This window comes from Rhododendron vialii, chromosome 13a, assembly GCF_030253575.1.
Source record: "Rhododendron vialii isolate Sample 1 chromosome 13a, ASM3025357v1".
Lineage (NCBI taxonomy): Eukaryota > Viridiplantae > Streptophyta > Magnoliopsida > Ericales > Ericaceae > Rhododendron > Rhododendron vialii.
The window spans coordinates 5,155,872-5,179,868 of NC_080569.1; the positions used below are offsets into that span (position 1 = coordinate 5,155,872).

Sequence of the window (23,997 nt, forward strand, 5' to 3'; positions counted from 1 at the left end):
TATTAAGTGACCAAATTAAACAACTCCATCGACTTTGAATAGTCCACCCCACGATGAATGAATAAACAAAACCTTAAAATTCAATTACTACTATAAAAACACACTCCACCCACTTTTACAGTACCCCAAGTAATCTACCACCCCACAGCACAACAGAAAACGATTCAGAGACTATCATTTCTTTCTTCTTCCTCTTCACCTTCGATCTCCGAACAAATGGCGATATGCAACGTGGTAGCCATGCCTTACCCAGGTAGGGGCCACATCAACCCCATGATGAACCTCTGCAAGTTGCTCTCTTCCCGGCGTAACGACAACATACTCGTTACGTTCGTCGTCACGGAGGAGTGGCTCGGCCTAATCGGCTCCGAGACCAAGCCGGATTGCATCCGCTTCGTCACCATCCCCAACGTCCTGCCGTCGGAGCTGGTCCGAGCCGACGACATGGACAGCTTCTTCGAAGCCGTCCTGACTAAAATCGAGGAGCCGTTCGAGGGGGTACTCGACCGGCTAGAGGAGCCAGCGGATGTTATTGTGGCTGATACTTTCTTGCCTTGGGCCGTTGGTGTCGGGAGGAGAAGGAATATTCCGGTGGCTTCGTTCTGGGTAATGCCGGTGACTGCGTTTTCGATGTTTTACCATTTTGATCTTATCGCTCAAAACCCGCACTTCCCTGCTGAGTTTCCCGGTAAGCATACTGGTTAGATCACACTTTTCGTTTTTCCCTCTGTTTTGCCACAAAATTACCTTTACAAATTACGAAAACACTTGTGGCCTGTTTTTTTCATAAATTTGTTCCAAAGTATATACTTAAAACGGTATTCAATCAACATAATTTTTGGTGTGATGTTTCTTACGAATGTTTTCGACGAGGTCTGTAAGTTAATTAAACGGCCCGATTATCAAAACGAATCCGAAAAGTGCCTAGAAAATGGTTTGAATGAACAGCCGAGTCCAAAGAGGATCTTCCCCCTCGGAAGAAGTTCAAAGTAGTCAAATCAATAAGGAATGCGACAGAGGCATCAGTTCTTTAGACGGCTATAGAAAGAATCATGATCCTTTTGTGGTTCATACGCAAAATTTGATCCATTATGATCTTACTTGTTGATCTGATGTGTTCTTAATTTCGATTGGACATTGAAAACTTTACACACAAAGTATATTTCTTGCAAGAAAATTAGACAGCAAGACTCCAACTATACATGCCTTTTGTGCCAAATATAACTTGATCAAGTATTTAAGGATATAGTCGTTTTTTCTAAGGACCACTGCATTTTATGGATCTGGCTGCTGGCCATTGGATATTGTTTTGAATGGTCCGAATTCGAGGATGATTTATGATAGGTCTTAAATAATTTATGGCCAGTCATAAATCATCTGCGAATTCGGACGATTCAAAACACGATCCAATGGCCAGCAGCCCAGTACGCATTTTAAGCCAAAATGCGGGGGTCCTTAGGGGAACTGCTCTGTTTTCGAATATTCGGTCAATTTTTTTTTCTTTCCATAGTGTAAAATTGGCATATCAAGACCTACAAAATTGGGGACTCAAAATCATCAAATAGACCCGGTGTGGATTCCATTTTATGTGTTCACATAGAGGATCCGTTCTCGTGGGACTATGTGCCATCTGATAACAACCAAAACAAGAAAAACTAGCAATGCACACATGAAATTGCCACAAACTCTTTTACAGATTAAATTTTAGGAATATGATGCGATTCATTGAATTCTTTATCTGGATAATTTTCTTTCTTAAATCACATTGATGAATAATATTGGTTAATGCGACTTCCTTGCCCTGTGCTTGCACAACAGAAAGAGCAGAAGTGACGGTGGACAACATCCCAGGCCTATCTCCATTCCGTTTATCCGACCTTCCCAGCATCTTTCACTTTTTGAACCAAAAAATATTGCAAAGACTCTTTGATATGATCTCCAACGTATCCCAAGCACAATATCTCTTGTTCAACTCCATTTTCGAGCTCGAGCCTTCGGTCATCGACGCTTTGCAAGCCACATTCCCATTCCCCGTCTACTCTCTTGGCCCCGTCATACCTTACTTCAATTTGCAGTACCATAATTCCTCTCGCCCCACCACCCCAAACGAGGTCGACTACCTCGAATGGCTAGACTCTCAGCCTCAGAGTTCTGTTCTGTACTTTTCGCTGGGAAGTTTCCTTTCCGTATCAAGTGCCCAAATGGATGAAATCGCAGCCGGCCTGCACAGCAGCGGGGTGAAGTACTTGTTGGTGGCGCGTGACAAGGCGTCGAGCGTGAAAGAGTCCATTTGCGGTGGTTTGGGAATGGTGGTACCTTGGTGTGACCAATTGAAGGTGCTATGCCATCCGTCGGTTGGAGGATTTTTTACTCACTGCGGGTGGAATTCGACTTTGGAAAGTATTTTCGCGGGGTTACCATTGCTTGCTTTTCCTATTGCAATGGATCAAGTCCCAATAAGTAAATTGGTTGCGGAAGATTGGAAGATTGGGTGGAAGGCAAAGGGCGCGAATGGTGATTTGGTGAGGAGAGAGGAAATCGCTGAGCTTGTGCGAAAGTTTATGGATACAGAAAATGTTGGGAGGAAAGAACTGGTGGAAAGAGCAAGAGAAATCCGTGAGACGTGTCGACGAGCTATTGGAAAAGGAGGATCATCTGAGAGGAACTTCGAAGCTTTCATGAAAGATATCTCCAAATGAATTGACAATGTACTAGTAACAATTATTTTGTCGAAGAACAGGACTTAATTAGGTTTATGTCATGGACAGTAGCTCCCCGTTTTGCTAAGGAAATTAATTACTTATTTTTACATATTTTTTGAAATAAATGTAATATATTGTGAAAGAATAAACCTGTCTCATAAAGCGAAAAATAAGTACTTAAAAAATAAAAAAATTAGTGGAATGGAGGCTCATTATATTTCATTATGATCCTACATGTAATGGTGACCTTGAATGTTGATTTTGCGATTATCTTACAGTCTTGGGAGCTTTTTAATCATTGTGTAGATATAGGAAGCCTGAAGAAGTGTGCAATTTCCAAAAATTCAAAAAAAAAAAAGAGATTTTTTTAAGTGGAAAACCTAAGAATTGGAAATATTTTTTTCCTATACAGTCCAAAGAAGACAACAGATTGGCGTTGGTTGAAGATATCTAAACTACCAAAAATTACCATGTCATGCTGCAATGCCTCAACGAAAATATTACCAACAAAAATAGAAGTTCAAAAAACAAATGTCTATAGACGTGTCTGTTGTGTGTGAATTTCACGTCTACCATTTTTTTTTCAAATTATAAACATGTCTGCGTTCGAATCTGTGTTCTTTTATCTGCATCTAACTTTAATGATGTCTCTAAGCACATCTAGATCATAGATTCATTAGGAACACCAATTATTATGTAACTACTCAGAGATGCTCTCCAAAGAATATGACAGGGACGAACAGGAACAATGCGAATCATTTGACATTTAACAGAATTCTCTCATCTCGTGAACCTATTCATCCCAGCTCCCAAAACGAAACAACCATTCCAAATCAGAACCGCAAATACGCAATCTAACGGGAAATCGCATTAATCCAAATCAGACACACAAATTACAGAGTTCAGAAGCCAACGAATAAATGTCCAATTCAAGGCTTTAACCAAGCAAAGCCTTGAATTGTTTAAGTTACATTCAGAGAAGTCCGAGAAATTCCAAATCTAAAAGCGAGATCCAGAGAGTACTTCACAACATCCCTCGTCTACTCACAAACTGTCAGCTTTGGATTATTTGAGATTTTCTTTGGATATTTTTCCAAAATATTTGTGTAAAAGTTATAAAATTTTTTTTTCCGATTCCCCTCATCCTTTACTCACCCATATGACCAGAGACAGAACTAGCAAGGGGCTTATGCGGCCATGGCCCCTACGTTGTTTTCGGGATTTTTTTTTAAAATTTACTTAATATTAGTTATTTTTTGTTTGTTAAGAATATTTAGATATTGTATTTTGTATTGAATGTTATTTAGACATTTAAATGAATGTGTTCGTTTTGGGTTCCAAAACCCAATCTCTCTCTCTCTGCGAACGGTCTCTCATAAGTTTTTCGTTCAATTTTTAATCTCATTTCTCTTTCTATCTCTCTTCACTCATTACCTAAAAAAAAGAACTCCCTCGATCAAAACCTAAACCAAACAAATTATTAAGTTTCCGAACCTTGAAATTTCAAAATTTTGTTGTTCATAGTTCGGCCCCTACGTTTATAAAATCCTGGTTCCGTCCTTGCTCATATCACATAAAAATTTGACATAAAACTAACAAATACCAAAAAAAATTAAAAAAGTTTGAACCAAAAAATTGTTCTGCATAAATTAATCACCAGCATAAGCCCCCCTAATCTCCCAAAAATATCAATCCTTTTTCTTACAGCGGGTTTGAAAAAGGGAGAGAAAAATGAGAAAAATGAGAGAATGCTAGTCAATAGTCAGAGCTCGTGCGGGGCAGTGGAACTTGTGGAAGCATAAAACTTTGCTTTGTTAAATACTGTACACCCACTACGGTTATTTTACTGGTATGATCAGCTTTCTTCTTCCAAAAAACTAGTAGTAGTTGTAGTAGAAGAAAAAGAGGAGAGATTTTTCGGTGCCGGGTGGGTGGGTATATCCTACATGATATTTGTTCGGTACATCTGGGTCGTCCAATATATTTTTTGACGGTTCGGATTGAAATTTTCTCTCTTCTCACATCCCATCACTTTATCTTTCTTTTTTTTCTCTCCAAATTCGAGCCATCCAAAAAAACAATGAACGGCTCGGATGAGTCGAAAGGCCACCGCGTGATTTCCACCCAACACCGAAAAAATTTCCGAAAACGAGAGAACCCACTTGTGGCAAAAAGAACAAAAGCTGTGTCCGTCCCGCGTAATTCAAATCAATGTAGTATTGAATTTGATTCTCTTTTTCTTACTCCCTCCGTTCCTAATTAACTGTCCACTTTACTATTCCGGACATTTTAAAAAATTATTTATATCTTCCAAAGTATAATATTTTTTATATGCAATTTGGATCTTATTTGATAGATCTCGATTGATTCTATTAGACAAAATTTTGAAAATTATGAAAAATAGTATAAATTAAAAGATATAACTCATTTTAAAAAATTTGGAAAAAGTGAAAGTGGACAGTTGGTTAGGGACGGAGGGAGTACTACGTATTAAAGAAAAAAAGGAAGGGAAAATTTCAAAAAAGTCCCTGAAATTTTAGGAATTTTATAAAAAATACCCAGACTTTATCAAAGACACCTGAATTTACCATTCTGTTAACAAAAAAGCCCCCACCGTCCAATTCCATCAATTTTTTAACGGATGGAGTTAACGGAAAGCGTAAACCTCCCTCTCTTTTTTTTACTTTTTTCTTTTAAAAATTACTTTTAACTCTTTCCTTTTTTAGTAGTAAATAAATAAGCAATAAAGTTCTTTTTTTCTTACTATTTATAAAAAATTACTTTAACCTAATTTTTTACTATTTACTAAAATAACTTTAATCCTCCTCTTTTTACTTTAACCCTCATTTTTTTTAGAAATTCAATCCCACCCCACCAATCAACCCCACAACCAACTGCCAAAACCCTAGCCCCAATTTCATAAATAGTTAAAAAAATGGTGGTGAAAGTAATTTTTAAAAAATAGTAAGAAAAAAAAACTTTATTGCATATTTATTTATTACTAAAAAAGAAAGAGGTAAAGTAATTTTTGAAATTTTTTTTGCTAAAAGACAAAAAGGGAGTGTGGTTATCAAAAAAGGGAGTGTAAAAATCATCTCGTAATTTTAAAATTCTCAAATTGGGGCTAGGGCTTTAGCGGCTGGTTGTGGAGTTGATTAGTGGTGTGGAGTCGAATTTATGGGGAAAAAAATAGAGATGAGGGAAAGGTAAAATTTGAAAGTAAAAAAAAGGTTTATTTTTGTAAATAGTAAAAAATGGGGTTAAAATTATTTTTGATAAATATTAAGAAAAAAATAATTTTGTTGCATATTTATTTATTACTTAAAAAAAATTAAAAGTAATTTTTTGAAGTAAAAGGTAAAATACGAAAAGAAAAAGGAAGGTTAACGCCTTCCGTTAGCTCCATCCGTTACAAATTGACGGAATTTGACGGTAGGGGCTTTTTTGTTAACGGAATGATAAATTTAGGTGTTTTTTTGTCATTAGTTAAAATTCAGGTGTTTTTTTATAAAATTATTGAAACTTTAGGGGCTTTTTTTAAAATTTTCCCAAAAAGGAAAGAAGTCCGATCTTCTTTCTTCTCTCTTTTGTTTTGTACTATACTTTAATTACGTATACAATAAACCGACGAAACTTATAAATCTGTCATTGCTGAGCTCACACAATTAAGCACCTAACTCTTTCTCTGTCTTCAAGTGTTGGAATCTGCTTCGGTGCACCCTGACTGATTGGTTTTGAAAGATTAATCTCAAACCTTGAAAAAAAAAATTAATCTTCCCAGTCACATGTCTTGATCATTGGCCCGGATGAGAATGAGAATGCTGTCAAGCACCCATATAATACAGAGTTTCCGATCCGACCGTTTGTTTCGACAATCGACAACTCAAATTTGTATATGCTCTCGAACCATCCATATCAAAACAAACGATCGAATCGACCGCTCAGTAACAGCATCTGTCACCTCGGGTGACTCACAAAAGCACATGTAACTAACTGTCAACAACAACCCCGTCGACGCAACAACTCCATCGATTTTCCCGAGTCAGTCAACAAAATTTTCAATTCTAAAAACACACCAACTCCCACTTGTATTAAATACCCCCTTCATCAATCTCCCACTCCACAGCACAACAGAGAACGATTCACAGACTACTATTATCTAGCTATCTTCTTTCTGTTGTCTTCTTCACCTTCGATCTCCGAACAAATGGCGACATACCACGTGGTAGCCATGCCTTACCCAGGTAGGGGCCACATCAACCCCATGATGAACCTCTGCAAGTTGCTCTCTTCACGGCGTAACGACGACATTCTCGTCACGTTCGTCGTCACGGAGGAGTGGCTCGGTCTAATCGGCTCCGAGACCAAGCCGGATAGCATCCGCTTCGTCACCATCCCCAACGTCTTGCCATCGGAGCTGGTCCGAGCCGCCGACATGGTCAGCTTCGTCCAAGCCGTCCTGACTAAAATCGAGGAGCCGTTCGAGGGGATACTCGACCGGCTGGAGGCGCCGGCGGATGTTATTGTGGCTGATACTTTCTTGCCTTGGGCCGTTGATGTCGGGAGGAGAAGGAATATTCCGGTGGCTTCGTTCTGGGTGATGCCGGTGACCGTGTTTTCGATGTTTTACCATTTTGATCTTCTCCCTCAAAACCGGCATTTCCCCGTTGAGTTTCCCGGTAAGCATACTGGTAATTAGGTCTCACTTTTCATTTTTTCCTCTCTTTTGCCACGAAATTCCGTTTACTTTGACCAAAACCAAAGCTGAAGCGGTTTCAAGTTGGTTCTCTTTCAAAATCCTCAATCAAACCGGAACGCCTTGCGTTTGAACCCCAAAAAAAAAAAAAATCAAACCGGACCAGTTGCTCTGTAAAACCAAACCAAACCAATATTTTCGACCGATTTTTGGGTCGGTTCGATTTTTGGGTGTTTTTTTTTTTTTTTCCATCTCTAGTGGCACATACACATGCACACATAAAAAACACTGGATTGGAGCCCAATTTTTAGAATATAAATGTGTTTTCCAAAGTATATAAAAGGGTATTCAATCAACGTAGTTTTTGGCGTGATGTATCTGATGAACGTTTTCGAAGAGGTCTATAAGTTAGTTAAATGGTCCCAATTATCAAAAAGAACCCAAAAAGTGTCCAGAAAACATTCTAGATGAACAGCCGAGTCCAGAAAGGATCTTTCCCCTCGTAAGAAGTTCAAACTAGTCCAATCAATAACGAATGCCGCTCCAGCTGATCTGCTTAACTCTCAGCTTAATCACGTTGCTCAAAAAATTAGCCTTAGGTCATACAGTAGCTGGTCGGCCTTACATTATATTCCACTCAAGGATTTCGTAACTCCCTAATGTGGGATGTTACAATCTCCTCACATTAGCTGCAGCGTCCCCGTTGCACCACACGGTCCATCACTTTCACTCACCAAGTGATGTAGAACAAGTACCCGCTTAAGCATGACAAACACCTCAAACTCGTCTCATGTGGGACCTACCCAAGCACGACAAGAACCTCAAGCTCCTCACTTGTCGGGTCCACCCCAAGCACGTACGTCTCCTCACAGGACCTGCCCTATACTTTCGATTGGTGCAAACTCTGATACCACCTGTCACAACCCGCTCCGGCTGATCTACTTAACTTTTAACCTAACCACAATGCCTTGTTCTCTTTACAATTCAAAAAGAGTTTTTCAAAAGATTCTCCTGCTTCCAACATTTCTCTCTCTCTATCTCTCTCCACTTATTATTCCTACTATTTTTCAAAAAAAAATTTAAACACCAATCCAAACACTCAAAAAATTAATTTCAAGTTATACTGTAGCTAGTCGGGTTTACATTATATTCCACTCAAAGATTTCATAACTCCCTAGCGCGGGATGTTACAATAGACCAAGGCTTCAGTATTAGACAGCTATAGAGGGAGTCATGATGATCCTTTTATGGTTTATCATACGCAAAATATGATCCATTGAAAACTTTACAGACTAAGTATATTTCTTATCCATTGAAAACCTTACAGACAAAGTATATTTCTTGCAAGAAAATTAGATAGCAAGACTCCAACCGTACATGCCTTTTGTGCCAAATATAACTTGATCAAGTATTTATTGATACTCGGTCAACTTGTTTTTTTTCCTTCTTTTTCCCATATAGTGTACATAAAGTAGGCATATCCAGACCAACAAAATTAAGGACACAGAATCGTCAAATCGACCTAGTCTGGATTCCATCTTATGTGACCACATTAAGAATCCGTTCTTATGGGGCTATGTGGCATCTGATAACAACCAAAACAAGAAAAACCAGCAATGCACACAAGAAATTGCCACAAACGAACTCTTTTATAGAAAAATTTTCGGAATACGATGCGATTCGTTGAATTCTTTATCTGGATAATTTTCTTGCTTAAATCACATTGATGAATAATATTGGTTAATGCGTATTCCTTGCCCTGTGCTTGCACAACAGAAAGAGCAGAAGTCACGGTGGACAACATCCCAGGCCTATCTCCATTCCGTTTATCTGACCTTCCAGGCATCTTTCACCTTCAGAACCAAACACTCTTGCAAAGAGTCGTTGAACTGATCTCCAAAGTACCCCAAGCACAATATCTCTTGTTCAACTCTGTTTTCGAGCTCGAGCCTTCGGTCATCGACGCTTTGCAAGCCACATTCCCGTTCCCTGTCTACTCTCTTGGCCCCCTCATACCTTACTTCAATCTGCAGTACCACAATTCCTCTCGCCCTTCCGCCCCAAACGGTGTTGACTACCTTGGATGGCTAGACTCTCAGCCTCAGAGTTCCGTTTTGTACGTTTCGCTTGGGAGTTTCCTTTCCGTATCAAGTGCCCAGATGGACGAAATTGCAGCCGGCCTGGACAACAGCGGCATGAAGTACTTGTTGGTGGCACGTGACAAGGCGTTGAGCTTGAAGGAGTCCGTTTGTGGTGGTTTGGGAATGGTGGTGCCTTGGTGTGACCAGTTGAAGGTGCTATGCCATCCATCGATCGGAGGATTTTGGACTCACTGTGGATGGAATTCAACTGTGGAAAGTTTTTTCGCGGGGTTACCGTTGCTTGCTTTTCCTATTGCAATGGATCAAGTCCCAATAAGTAAATTGGTTGCGGAAGATTGGAAGATCGGGTGGAAGGTGAAGGGGGCAACTGGTGATTTGGTGAGCAGAGAGGAAATCGCTGAGCTTGTGCGGAGGTTTATGGATTCAGAAAATGTTGGGAAGAAAGAACTAGTGGAAAGAGCAAGAAAAATCCGAGAGACGTGTCGACGAGCTATTGAAAAAGGAGGATCATCTGAGAAGAATTTCGAAGCTTTCATGAAAGATGTCTTCAAATGAATAGACAATGTATTGGTAACAATTATTTTGCCGATGGACAAGAATTAATCGGGTTTATGTCATTGATCTCGTAGTTAGATGAAAAGGAGAGGAAAAAAAAAAAGGGTTTGGAGTTCTGAATAGTTAGCCCCATTTCGCTAACGTTCTTATTTTATAAGTACTTATTTCATTCTAATCCTACATGTAAAAGTGTGCAATTTCCAATTCCAAAAATTTAATAAAAGAAAAAGAGAGGTTTTTTTAAGTGGAAAACCTAAGAACTGGGAAATATTTTTTCCCAGAGAAAGAAAACAGCTCAATGAAGACAACAGATTGGTTTTGGTCGAAGACATCTCATGCAGCAATGCCTCAACGAAAATAAGGCCAACAAAAACAGAAGTTCAATGCCTTTAGACGAGTCTGTTCTGCGTGTGAATTCCACATCTAACATGTGAAATCAACTTTCATGAATGCAATTATAAACACGTCGGCGTTTGAATCTGTGTTCCTCTATCCGCATCTAACTTTAATGATGTCTCTCAAGCACATCTAGATCAAAGATTCTTTAGGAACACCAATTATTATGTAACTACTCAGAGATGCTCTCCAAAACAAATGACAGGGAAGAGGAGGAACAATACGTATCATCTTGTGAACCTATCCATCCCAAGCTCAAAAAACGAAATGACCATTCCGAATCACAACTGCTGAATACGCAATCTAACGGGAAATCGCATTAATCCAAATCGAACACACAAATTACAGAGTTCAGAAGCCAACGTATAAATGTCCAAACCAAGCAAAGCCTTGGATTGTTTTAAGTTACACATTGGGAGAAAACGGAGAAATTCCGAATCCAAAACCGAGATCTGATACTTCACAACATCCCTCATCTACTCCACAAACCGTTATTAGTCCATTTACTTCTTGTTGTTCTTGTTAACAACATCACTGCTATTCTTGGTGTTCCCACCCGTTGCCCCTTGAGCTCCTTTCCTCGCCAGCTTCTCTTGAAGGGCCTTCGCATCCCTGTCCATATCAACAAAATCCTACCCAAAATCAGAATAGAACTATCCATGAACAGAAAAATTCTAGACAGAGAACAAGAGAGAGAGAGAGAGAGGAAAAACCTTTCTCGTCTTTGTTCGGGTGTTAATCCATCGTCTTTAGGATTCCTGGGCTTCTGGCCGGACCTGGCTTGCGCCCTTTCTCGGTCTCGCTCCCTTTGGTTGCCGCGTTCGCTTTAAGTTAAGGTTCACATAACACAAAATCAAATCCTAAGTTGTAACAAACACCCATGGACACAAACCCTAATTGTCAAAATTCGCGGGCAATCCATATATGGTTGCTGAGAAAATTTACGAAAGGTAGATGTTTTGACGGTTCTATTAACCAATTTCTCAATGTTCATCTCAGACAGTTGATTATATTTCCAAATCCAATTAACTTCAAGCAAAGATTGGATTTTTGAGAGACCAAAGGACGAAAAGAGGAAGAAAAATTATTTCCCAAATTTTGCTCAGCAACCCATCAAAGATGGAAAAAAGTAGAAGGGTTGATCTAAAATCAGAGGAAAGAGGCATATCGGAAGGATATGAGTCATTCTTGATTCTCGAAACAGCCAAACCACAAAACAGAAAAACCTGAAAATTTTTCAAAACACTCAACGAATGAGCAAAAATCTATAATTTGAAGGAATTTCAACACAGAGACTGATTTCTAAAAAAGTCAAAGGCAGGAAATTACCTGTTGAGAGAGAGAGAGAATTTCGGAGGCGAGAAGGGAGCTGTAAATTGACGTTAAAATTGCTGGAGGAGAACCTATCCGAGGGAGTCGGTGTCCAGAAGGGCCGAGAAGCGGCGAAGAATTTCTAATGAAGCAATTACTTTTTTTTCACTTTATCCCCTTGATCTAAAAACCCATTCACCTTGCACCCTTAATGCATCATTTAGAATCAATTAGCCCCCTTTGTTACTCGTTCATCATAATTTGAGCGTTAGATTCTAATATGGCATTCACATGTGAATAATTTATGCTGAAAATGCATGTCTTCACCAAGATAGTAGTATTCTTTCAAAAAAAAAAAAAACCAAGATAGTAGTATAAAATCATTTTATGACTACATTTACAAATAACAAGATCATCAAAATTAGAGTCATAGTAGACTCTGCAGAGCAAATAAATGACCGCGAGAAGCATGTTTTTCGAATAATGATGTATTTTAAGAAATGAGGTAAATTAAACTTACAAATATTCAAAATAATTCATGGTATAATTTAATAAATAGCAACATGACCAATGTCTCATAAAAAAAGAGGAATTTTGGTCATAAATTACTCACATGTCCATGTCATGTAGAATGTTCTAGCACCCAAATCCTAATGGAAGAATGATAGAAGGGGCTAAGTGATACTAAATGATAGATTAAAAAAGCAAAGTGTAAGCTTTTTAAGATGAAGGAGGTAAGTGAAAATAGATAATAGTTAAAGGGATAATGATAATTAACCCTTCACTTTACGTAATCCTTACATTGTACGAGGTATTCGATTACTCCTGTATTTATCTGCCGATGAACATGTAAGAAGAAGGATTCCAAATGACAACTTTCCTTAATTTTTTCAATCAAATTTTTTAATTTGATACACGTCAACATTGTTGAAGGGAAAAATCCATCTATTCGCGCGTTATTTTGCATTGCCAAAACTGCCTTCCCAGATTTTTATAATTTTTCCCTCTGTGTCCTTTTTTTTGTTTACATGTTCATTTTTTTTAGATCCTAGCATGGAGATATTTTAGGTGTTTCAGCAACATGTGGCAATCGGCGATGGTGAGAGTGACGAGAATTTCGTGTCGCTATCATTGGTTGTTTCCGTAAATTCTAAGAATAACATTCAACCACTTCTTTAAAAGTGTATGACCACAATGGAGTAGTGAATGGTGTGGACATTTATGAGACGGTGGTGGTCGACGGAGACTTGGGTGCTTGCCCTTTGGTTGTATCTTTGAATGCCCCACACCGTTTGGGGAGAGAGGATAGGGATTGAATTTAATACGCGTTGATTTATTGGAAGGAGAGAGTTGGATTCTTAACCTGCTGTCCTTGTCTTTTCACAAATTCTCTCACAGCTGTATTGATTCTTAACGTCCCTTCTCTTTGGTATTGATTAGATTTGGATTCTTTGATTTCCCGCATTTTGCTATTTCGAGTTTTATGATTTCGTTCATTTGTATCTTATTTGCTTCTGTTTAGTGAAAGAGACCAAATCCACAAACTCGATTAAATTCAAATAAGGACAAAAATAAAAATAAAAATTCTAAAAGTACTTTTAGTGCTCAGTGGAACGAGGTACCACGATCCCAATAACTCAAGTAACTCATTACCAAGTAAACCTATAACCCTCGTTACCCATGAATTAGTACTTTTATCTTTTCCAAATTAGATTTTATAGATTTTGGATCTAAGAAAACAATTTTCTTAAAAAAACGAAAAGAAAAGAAGTAATTTGGGAGAAGTCTAGTCTAGTATAGGAGTAGTAAAAAGAAAAGAATAAGAAAAATAGTCATGTACAACATTTTCTTTCCATGCGTCACTAGATGCTGTGTTCGGTTCCCTTCTCAAAAAAAAATTTCCAACTTCAATACCATTTATTATTCTTACTTTCAATCATTACCCATGATGATATGCTAATTAGATTGTGAACGAAAGCCATAGATTTTATTCAACAAACTACATTAAACTTTCTCAATTTATTCCATTGTACTGTAGCACAAATCATCCAACTAGGAAAATCATATTCAAAACCAGAATCCCCTAATTTAATTTTTTTTCCCCTTATTCTAAGGTCCACCCTCCTTGGTTTTCTAGTTGTTGTAGCAAGGGCACTCCTCCTTGTTACCTTAGGCGCTTGATGGAACACACAGGCATTTGTTGCAACACAGGTTGTAGAACATCAAACATGCTTTCCGGTGGTTGTCGGCCTTGGAACACCGATAGTCACATGTAGGCCTGTCAATGGACCGGATCAGAAGTTATGTTTTTATTTTTTTTTAAATTTTTTTTGGAAATTTTTTTTTTTAAAATTTTTTTGAATTTTTTTGAAAAATATAATTTTTTTTTGCTAAAATTTTTAAAGTAAAAAAGTTTTCGGATCGAATTCGGATTTTTTGATCAGATCCGGATTTTTCGGATTCGGATTACCACTATCGAATTCGAGTCTTATCGATCTGGGTCTGTCGGATCCGGATCGGATCTGGCCCATTGACAGGCCTAGTTACATGCCGCAGGGTAATTTGTCATGGAAAAACATCACATTGGTAAACTGCTAATTTTAGTAATAATCTACATACTACTTCTTTTAAATGTACGAAGGTGTTTCCTACTCTTTCTTTTCCACAAATACCCCTTGCACTTGCAAGTAATTTCAGCCCTACCTCACACCTCTTCCCAACCGTTACAATGCAAAACCCCAACGATTTTACTAGACAAAACCACAAACGCCTCTCCTCGCCCTTGCAAGTAACCTCTACCCCACCCCACACCTCTTCCCAACCATTACAATGCATAACTCCAACGCCACGATTGTTGAACGTTGAAGAGGAGCTTTCTCAACTGCTAGGTGAATCTAAAATTGTGCAAAACTTTTTCTGGACTTTATCTTTGGAAATCAATTTGGGAGTTTATCTTCTTTGCCACGTCATAGTACATAGCAGAGGCGGCTCCACGTTGGAGCTTGGGTATTCACTTGAACACCCTAGAAATCTTTCAGGGTAAATTGAGTAGCATGTATTTTCATTTTACCCATGCTTTGAACACCAAACCAAACAAAGTTTGAACACTCATCAACTTGAGAGAGCCACAAATCAACTCAGATTTTTGAACACTTTCTTCGGCTTTAATAGGGCTCTTTGCAAGTGGGCGGGGAAATTGAATCGCATGATTAATCGAGGTGCGAGTAAACTGCACAGACACCTGAGTTATTAAAAAAAAAAAATCACATTTGAACACCTAGCAACTCATGTTTATACTAATATTTCAGTCTTGTTAAACAGAGTCAGCGGGGATTAAGAAGAGAAAATTGATGAGACGGATGTCGATGGGTTGAGGAGAAATTGGAGTAGTACAGGTTTTTCTATCATAAACGTGAACTTCAAAGTTTTGAGTCTTACTTTGATAGAAATGTTTTGTGGTGTAAATAGTTCTCTCTATCAATCTGTTTCATGATATTTAAACTTGGAAAACAATTCTTATGTGGTGAAGAGGTGTATATGTCGGGGCACCCCTTGGCGGTGCACTGAGACTCATTCGTAATTTTTCTGGTTATACAATTATTACGTGGTAAAAAGGTATGTTGAAAATTCACAAATCGCTTCTTGACACATGGTGTTGAGTCTATTGCTTGATCATTGCATGATTCGAACTCAATGTTTGATGGATTGGGCGCGCTTGTTCTGGTCGAAAACTTTACATGAATTTGTACATTTGTTGCGCACAAGTGAATCTCATTCACAAGAGCTAGCTCCTAATGACAATTGTAGTTACACATCTTGTTGTGTACCCGTTTCACACAACACAACATGCTGACGTGACATTGTCTCTTTCGATACCGAGCTTATGAAATAATGAAAGCCACGCACAAAACGATACAAATTCCTCTACGCACACGCGCGACTCACAAAAAAGACTCAACAATTACGATGATATGCTAACCAAATTGTGAAATAAAAGCCATACGTTTTATTCAACAAACTCCATTAAACTTTCTCAATCTATTCCGTTGCAACCCAAATCATCCAACTAGGAAAATCATATTCAAATCTAGAATCCCCTATTTTATTTTTTCTTTCTAAGGACATGTAGCTACACGATTTGGGAGTACTATGGTGCTGTAGCAAGGGCACTCCTCCTTGTTTCCAGAGGTGCCTGATGGAACACACAAACACTTAAAACAACATAGTTCGCATATGAGCTCACAATCATAGGGTCTGTCGGCCTTGGAACACCGAAAGTCACATGCCGGAAAGCAATCTGTCATGAAAAAAACATCACGTTAGTAAACTACTAATTTTAGTAACAATAGACAACAAAAAAGGGGAAGGGGTGAGTCCAATAAGTTTGGAATATCCTACCATTCCTTTTGTTGGGTTTGTCCATTTGTGTATTATAACATGGAAAATGTTAAGTTAATAAAAACATCGATAGCCACATATTCGCTTAAGATATGACCTCAACAAGTAACTATATATTGACGTTCGATTGATTTTTCATATTATTTAACCACTCGACAAACCAACGGAATGAAATGGTTTGGAGTAAATCTCGAAACTTAAAAATTAGCTCCTGTTGAACTGTGTATATAGTGAGATCATTTTTCCTAATGTCAATTCACCACAGCATACTATCGTGTGTTAGTATAAGGTGATACCACTATCATGTTGATTATTTTTTCTCTTCAATTAGAATATGACAAAACATATCCGTTTTTTGAGAAATAGGTTCATGCAGCCAGCTCCAATTGATTGGGACTTGAAACTTGATTTTGGTTTAATTAGTTAGAAATTGAGACACGTTTTTTACATGAATGACTAAGACCCATGTAACAGAAATTCACCTCTTCGTTTTTCAATAGATCCTTCGCCACCAGCCTATCAATAATTCCAAAAAAAAAGTTAGAAAAGTGAATGCAAAGTGTCTTAATCTTAAATTAAGAAGAATGTTCTTATTGAAACCACATATTATATTTACCATTGAAACTTGAATGGCACACATCGAAGCCAAGAGGAAGAGGAAGAAAATAAATTGAAGCCTTGAATAGCCAGCCATGTCTCTCTCTCTCTCTCTCTCTCTCTCTCTCTCTTCTGCTACCGATTCCAATTTTGCATTCTTTGCATGGGAAATTGTTAGGCCGTATTAATTTTTTGCTATTTATATCTTTCTCTGTTACTGTGTTGCTAAAATTGATGAGATCCCAAAAGCACAAGAAATAAATAAATTCATGTGGGTACCGCATATATTCATGAAATAGCCCCCACCAGATAAGGATTACTCATAACTGCGTACGAGGATGTGGTCAAAAAATATTGTGACTGTAATTAATTTATCTAAGGAAATTATAGCAAGATTAGGACCGTAAATCTACTAAAAGAAGGAAAACACATTGAATGTAAATATATTTTGTACCTATCAAAAAAAATGTAAATATATTTTCCATCAATAATAATTTCTTTTCCGTAACGGTTGGGCAGCGACGGTTCAGATCGGTTAAGGTAGGTTTTGGGTTTCTTCGGGCTAGGTTTTTTTGATGTGTCTCGGCATTTTATGCCTTTTGGGGTGTTTATGTTGTTCATTGCTTTTATTTAGGCACTTTGGGCTCTCGGGTTGTATTGAGCTTTGTCACTCTGGCTATACGGTTTTCTCTTTAACTTTTGGTTGAACTCCCTTCCTATAAAATAAATTATTACTTTTGCCGGAAAAAAAATTCTTTTTATTTTTGAGGGACCCTATTAAATTTTACTACCAACTTTTGATGGATATGGCCAGTAAATGGAAGGTACAGTAGAATTTGTTTTTACAGAACAAAAAAAGGTATTGTTCAGAGTCTTTTTTTCCCATATTACTACATGTCCTAATCATATTGGGCCTTTCTTTGGTTAATTGGGTTAAGTTGTAATTAGTTATTCTACCTATTCATATTTGTTGACTCATTAAATTTTGTTGTAGGCCCAAAATCGAATAAACCGAGTAAACCAGACCAAGCTGAATAAATCAAACCGAAATTGTTTGGTCCAGTTTTGGTTTTCAAAACTCCACATAGAATGAACCAATTTTTTTTTGCAAAATTTGTCAAAAATCGAACCAAACCGAACCAATATCACCTTTAGCCCTTAGGGCCGTGTAAAGGTTTCAAGATTGAAGTAAACAAGATTGGAAGCTGAACTCTAGGATATTTATAGCAAGGAATGGAGGCTATAGAAGTGGAGTCTGACTGATCAACTGCTATTAATATGATAATTGGAGAACCATTCGAACACTCTGTTCATACAATCCTCATTCAAGAATGTAAAGCCCTTATGGAGGCCACGAGATGTATTTTAAAGCACACATTCAGGGAAGGCAACAAAATGGCAGACAAACTTGCAAATATGAGAGTTGATCAAGAAGACAGGATGGTGTCTCACATCGATCATCCCGCCAGACGACCTTATTCCAATCTTGGAAGCGGACATCTGAGGAGCGGCATTCGAGCGTTTTTAGTCGTCGTTTTGGTGTACAGAAAAAATGAAGTAAAACTCGTTTTTAACCTTTATTGAATTGGGCTGTGTTGGGCTTTTGTGTGATACCAAATGGATGCTCAAATAACAACGGGGCTTCTCGAAAGCCTGCAACAATAGGGTTAGGTTGTCTATGGATTCAAACTTCAAATAATTTCATTTTTGATAACCTCCCTCAAACTTCAAATATAGCCGTAATGCTTACGCGATATTGTCTCACTCGATTCCGAGTTTATGAAATAATAAAAGCAACGCACACAATGACACAAATTTCTATACGCTCACACATGACTCATGTCACAAAAAGACTCAACAATTATGATGATATGCTAATCCGATTGTGAACGAAAGCCATAGATTTTATTCAATAAACTACATTAAACTTTCTCAATTTATTCCATTGTAGGACAAATCATCCAACTTGGAAAATCATATTCAAAACCAGAATCCCCTAGTTTAATTTTCTTCTTCTTTTTCTAAGGACATTTGGGTCCACCCTCCTTGGTTTTCCAGTTGTTGTAGCAAGGGCACTCCTCCTTGTTACCATAGGTGCCTGATGGAACGCACAAACATTTGTTACAACAGAGGTTGCAGAACATCAAACATGCTTTCCTATGATAGTCGGCCTTGGAACATCGATAGTCACATGCCGCAGGGCAATCTGTCAGGGAAAAGCATCACATTAATAAGCTACTAATTAGTAACATAGACAACAAAAAGGTGAAAGGGGTGAGTCCAATAAGTTTGGATCCCACCATTCCTTATGTTGGGTTCGTCAATTTGCGCACTAACATGGAAAATTTTAATAGTTTGATAAAATATTGATAGCCAGATATTCGTTGCAGATATGTCCCAACATGTGACTATTGACGTTTGATCAATTTTTTCTTTTTTATATTAGTTAACCACTTGACAAATTAACCATTAGAATGTATGGTTTGGATTAAATCACGAAACTTAAAAATTAGCTCCGGTTGAACACACAAAACAAAAGCCATGTCCAAGAAAAATGGGTTAAACAGCATAACTTGATTCAGGTAGAATATGTGAAAACATATGAGTTTTGGAAAAAATGGATTCATGTAATCAACTCCAAATAAGGATAACTCAGGATAAAGAGGAAAAGACATTGAATGTAAATATATTTTCCATCAATAATAATATTTTTTCTGTAATGGTTGGGTGTGACGGTTCGGATCTGTTAGGGTAGGTTTTGAGTTTCTTTGGGCCGGGATTTCTTGATGTATCTAGACTTTAGGCCTTTTGGGATGTTTATGTTGTTCATTGCTTTTATCTGGGCACTTTAGGCCCTTAGGTTGTATTGGGCTTTGTCGCTCTGGCTGTACGGTTCTAACTTTTGGTTGGACTCTCTTCCCCTAATAAATTGTTACTTTTGCCAATAGAAAAATAGTAATAATTTCTTTTCTATTTTTGAGGGACCCTACCAACTTTTGATGGATATGGCTAGTAAATGGAAGGTAGAATTTTTTTTTTTACAGAACAAAAAAGGTGTAAGTAGAAGGTCTGCTTGAGGGCATGGGTTATTTCTTGTTTCCCTCTCCTTTTTGTTTTTCCTTTTATAAGTGTGTTTTTTTTTTCTTCCTGCAATGTTAACATTTTTTTTGACATTATGCTACGTGCAGGTTATTTGATGACATTGAAGACATCATTCGACCGTGATGAAGGGAACTTCTTTTGACATTTTTTTTTTTTGACATTATGTTAGTGATTGGTTGCATAATAACTTATGTGGATGAGATAATGTAATATAAATTTTTGAAAATTTATGTATTTGATAGTTTTAATGGGTTCGTGTTATGGATTAGTACTGAATTTTGAAGTTTTGCCATCCTATTTTGTAGTATTTGTTAATCGTTGGCATACAATGGTTGCAAGTTTTTATAGTATACAGAAATTCCCTGTATTATTAGACCCAAAAAAAAGGAGAAAAAGGAAGAAATCTACTAGGAAAACTTTTCCTGACGTTTAACTAAACGTTGGTAATGTCTCGCCGGATCGGGAAAATTTGCAGGTCACGGAGCTATTTCCGGGATTTTTATAAACGCCGGCAATAATGTTAAAAACGCTAAGAACTATTAGCGGCGTTTACAAAACGCCGGGAACTATTCCCAATACTGACAGTCGTGGCGTTTACTATGAACACCAGGGAAAACTACGGAAAGACTTTTGCCGGGGTTTATTTCACTTTTGCCGCCAAGATTTCTTGTAGTGCGAAGAGAAAATTGAGACCGATGTCGATGGGTTGAGGATAAATTGGAGTAGTACAGGTCTCTCTATCATAAACGTGAACTTCAAAGTTGGAGTCTTTCTTCGATGGAAATGTTTTGTTGTGTAAATAGTTCTCTAACGACTTCTCTCTATTTAAACTTGGAATACAACTATTATGTGGTGAAGCAGTATGTCGGAGCACCACTTGGCGGTGCGTCAAAACTATTCAATAATTTTTCCGGTTGTACAATTATTATGTGGTAAAGAGGTATGTTGAGAATTCACAAATCGTTTCTTGACACGTGGTGTTGAGTCTATTGCTCGATTGTCGTATGATTCGAACTCAATGTTGGATGGATTGGGCTTGTTCTGGTCGAAAACTATACATGAATTTGTACATTTGTTGCGCACAAGTGAATCTCATTCACAAGAGCTAGCTCCTAATGACAATTGTAGTTACACATCTTGTTGTGTACTCGTTTCACACAACACAACATGCTTACATGATATTGTATCATTCGATACTGAGCTTACGAAGTAACAAGAGCCACACACACAATGACACAAATTCTTCTACGCACACACGTGACTCACAAAAAAGACTCAACAATTACAATGATATGCTAACCAAATTGTGAAATAAAAGCCATACGTTTTATTCAACAAACTTCATTAAACTTTCTCAATTTATTCCATTGCAGCCCAAATCATCCAACTAGGAAAATCATATTCAAATCTAAGAATCCCCTAGTTTATTTTTTCTTTCTAAGGACATGTAGCTACACGGTTTGGGAGTGCTACGGTGCTGTAGCAAGGGCACTCCTCCTTGTTCCCAGAGGTGCCTGATGGAACACAAAAACACCTAAAACAACATTGTTCGCATATGAGCTCACAATCATAGGGTATGTCGGCCTTGGAACACCGAAAGTCACATGCCGGATAGCAATCTATCATGAAAAAAACATCACGTTAGTAAACTACTAATTTTATCAACAATAGACAACAAAAAGGGGAAGGGGTGAGGAGTCCAATAAGTTTGGAATATCCTACCATTCCTTTTGTTGGGTTTGTCCAGTTGTGTATTATAACATGGAAAATGTTAAGTCGATAAAAACATCGATAGCCACATATTCGTTGTAGATATGACCTCAACGAGTAACTATATATTGACGTTCGATCGATTTTTCATATTATTTAACCACTCGACAAACCAACGGAATGAAATGGTTTGGAGTAAATCGCAAAACTTAAAAATTAGCTCCTGTTGAACCGTGTATATAGTGAGATCATTTTTCCTAATATCAATTCACCACAGCATACTACCATGTGTTAGTATAAGGTGATATCACTATATATCATGTTGATTATTTTTTCTCTTCAATTAGAATAGGGAAAATGACGGCTAAGGACGTGTTTTAATAATTAATACCCGCAAGGACATTTTCAGCATTAACATATCAGTTTTTTGAGAAATAGGTTCATGCAGCCAGCTCCAATTGATTGAGACTTGAAACTTGATTTTGGTTTAATTAGTTAGAAATTGAGACACGTTTTTTACACGAATGACTAAGACCCATGTAACAGAAATTCACCTCTTAGTTTTTTAATAGATCCTTTGCCACCAGCCTATCAATAATTCCCAAAAAAAAAAGGAGTTAGAAAAGTGAATACAAAGTGTCTTAATCTTAAATTAAGAAGAATGCTTTTATTTAAACCACATATTATATTTACCATTGAAACTTGAACGGCACACATCGAAGCCAAGAGGAAGAGGAAGAAAATAAATTGAAGCCTTGAATAGCCAGCCATGTCTCTCTCTCTCTCTCTCTCTCTCTCTCTCTCTCTCTCTCTCTCTCTCTCTCTCTTCTGCTACCGATTCCAAATTATCTTTTCTAAATTTTTCGATGACTGCTTTACACTACATACCAAGGTACCCTACCATTTTTGCTTTATATATGCATTTAGCATTCTTTACATGGGAAATTGTTAGGCCGTATTAATTTTTTTCTATTTATATCTTTCTCTGTTAATGTGTTGCTAAAATTGATGAGATCCCAAAAGCACAAAAAAAAAAAAAAAAATTTCATGTGGGTACCGCATATATTCATGAAATAGCACCCCACCAAATAAGGATTACATAATTAACTGCGTACGAGGATGTGGTCAAAAAATATTGTGACCGTAATTGATTTACCTAAGGAAATTATAGCAAGACTGGGACTGTAAATCTACTAAAAGAAGGAGACATTGAATGTGTAACACCCCGACTTTTTAGAACAAAAAAGAATAAGGAAAAGTAAAGGGGTAATCTTTTAACGGGCCGCTTACCGTTAGAATTTAGAAAGTAAATTGTTTGTGACTTAAGATATAAAACAATTAGAGTATTTTCTGCATATGTGTCAATTTTTAAAACGTTATTGCCCTAATCCTGTTAACGACATTGTGGCCAAGGGAAAGGACATAAGTTCCCGCGAGGCGGAGAACCGAAACAAAATAAACCGGAAAGAGACGACATCTCATTATAGGGCGAATCGGATCAAATCCTATTAGAATAGCCTTAGATTTTGTGGGATATACTTAGATATCATAAGATATGATAAGATTATAGTTGGATTTTATTAGATTATATATAGATTATTCTAGATGTGATAAGATTGTGTTGGATTTTATTAGATTATATTTTTTTTTCTAGATATTACAAGAAATGATAAGATTATGTTGGATTTTATTAGATTATATATAGATTATTCTAGATATGATAAGATTATGTTGGATTTTATTAGATTATATATATATATATATATATATATATATATATATATATTTACACATATATTTCTAGATATTACAAGATATGATAAGATTATATTGGATTTTATTAGATTATATAGAGATTATTCTAGATATGATAAGATTATGTTGGATTTTATTAGATTATATATATATATATATATATATATATATATATATATATATATATTATTATTATTATTATTATTATTCTAGATATTACAAGATATGATAAGAGCATCTCCAACGGGAAATGTCAAAGCTGAGGTAGACAATCAAACGGCTAGTTTTGGCATTAAGTTACCATCCAATCATGATGCCTTCTATCATGCCAAAAGTGACATGGCTTTAAAGAGAGATGACGTGGCTTTAAAGGGAAGTCCCAAGTTATCAACATTGACATCAACCTTTTAGACTGCCAATTTTTAAAAATTGACCATAAGCTTTCAAAGTAATTTGACATAAGGGTTGAAGGGAGGGAGCTTGATGTCAAATTACCACATAAGCCTTTAATATAATTTGACATCTCCATTTTTAACCTCTATGGTTGGAGATGCTTTAAGATTATGTTGGATTTTATTAGATTATATATATAGATTATTCTAGATGTTGCAAGATATGATAAGATTATAGTTGGATTTTATTAGATTACTCTAGATTTGGATAGATATTACAA

At 37.0% G+C, this 23,997-nt stretch overlaps 5 protein-coding genes across 5 annotated transcripts; 2 read left to right on the forward strand and 3 right to left on the reverse strand.

Moving 5' to 3' along the window:
* The first annotated feature begins 128 nt into the window (after positions 1-128).
* On the forward strand, positions 129-2,894 carry LOC131313189 (UDP-glycosyltransferase 87A1-like). Its single transcript, XM_058341357.1, has 2 exons — positions 129-688; positions 1,819-2,894. Exons 1-2 carry the CDS (start codon positions 217-219, stop codon positions 2,697-2,699), a joined length of 1,353 nt encoding a protein of 450 aa, XP_058197340.1. The 5' UTR covers positions 129-216; the 3' UTR covers positions 2,700-2,894.
* A 3,873-nt stretch (positions 2,895-6,767) lies between these two features.
* On the forward strand, positions 6,768-10,160 carry LOC131313509 (UDP-glycosyltransferase 87A1-like). The gene is made up of 2 exons (XM_058341839.1): positions 6,768-7,381; positions 9,175-10,160. Exons 1-2 carry the CDS (start codon positions 6,910-6,912, stop codon positions 10,053-10,055), a joined length of 1,353 nt encoding a protein of 450 aa, XP_058197822.1. The 5' UTR covers positions 6,768-6,909; the 3' UTR covers positions 10,056-10,160.
* Positions 10,161-10,742: 582 nt separating this feature from the next.
* LOC131313804 (uncharacterized) lies at positions 10,743-13,992 on the reverse strand. The gene is made up of 4 exons (XM_058342311.1): positions 13,931-13,992; positions 11,781-11,834; positions 11,165-11,275; positions 10,743-11,063 (listed from the first exon to the last, which is right to left on the reverse strand). Exons 1-4 carry the CDS (start codon positions 13,990-13,992, stop codon positions 10,955-10,957), a joined length of 336 nt encoding a protein of 111 aa, XP_058198294.1. The 3' UTR covers positions 10,743-10,954.
* Positions 13,993-18,755: 4,763 nt separating this feature from the next.
* On the reverse strand, positions 18,756-19,227 carry LOC131313805 (gibberellin-regulated protein 12-like). The gene is made up of 2 exons (XM_058342312.1): positions 19,209-19,227; positions 18,756-18,963 (listed from the first exon to the last, which is right to left on the reverse strand). The coding sequence occupies exons 1-2, from the start codon at positions 19,225-19,227 to the stop codon at positions 18,779-18,781; spliced, it is 204 nt and encodes a 67-aa protein (XP_058198295.1). The 3' UTR covers positions 18,756-18,778.
* A 1,957-nt stretch (positions 19,228-21,184) lies between these two features.
* LOC131313607 (gibberellin-regulated protein 12-like) lies at positions 21,185-22,455 on the reverse strand. The gene is made up of 3 exons (XM_058341998.1): positions 22,263-22,455; positions 22,124-22,157; positions 21,185-21,478 (listed from the first exon to the last, which is right to left on the reverse strand). Exons 1-3 carry the CDS (start codon positions 22,338-22,340, stop codon positions 21,297-21,299), a joined length of 294 nt encoding a protein of 97 aa, XP_058197981.1. The 5' UTR covers positions 22,341-22,455; the 3' UTR covers positions 21,185-21,296.
* Positions 22,456-23,997: the final 1,542 nt, after the last annotated feature.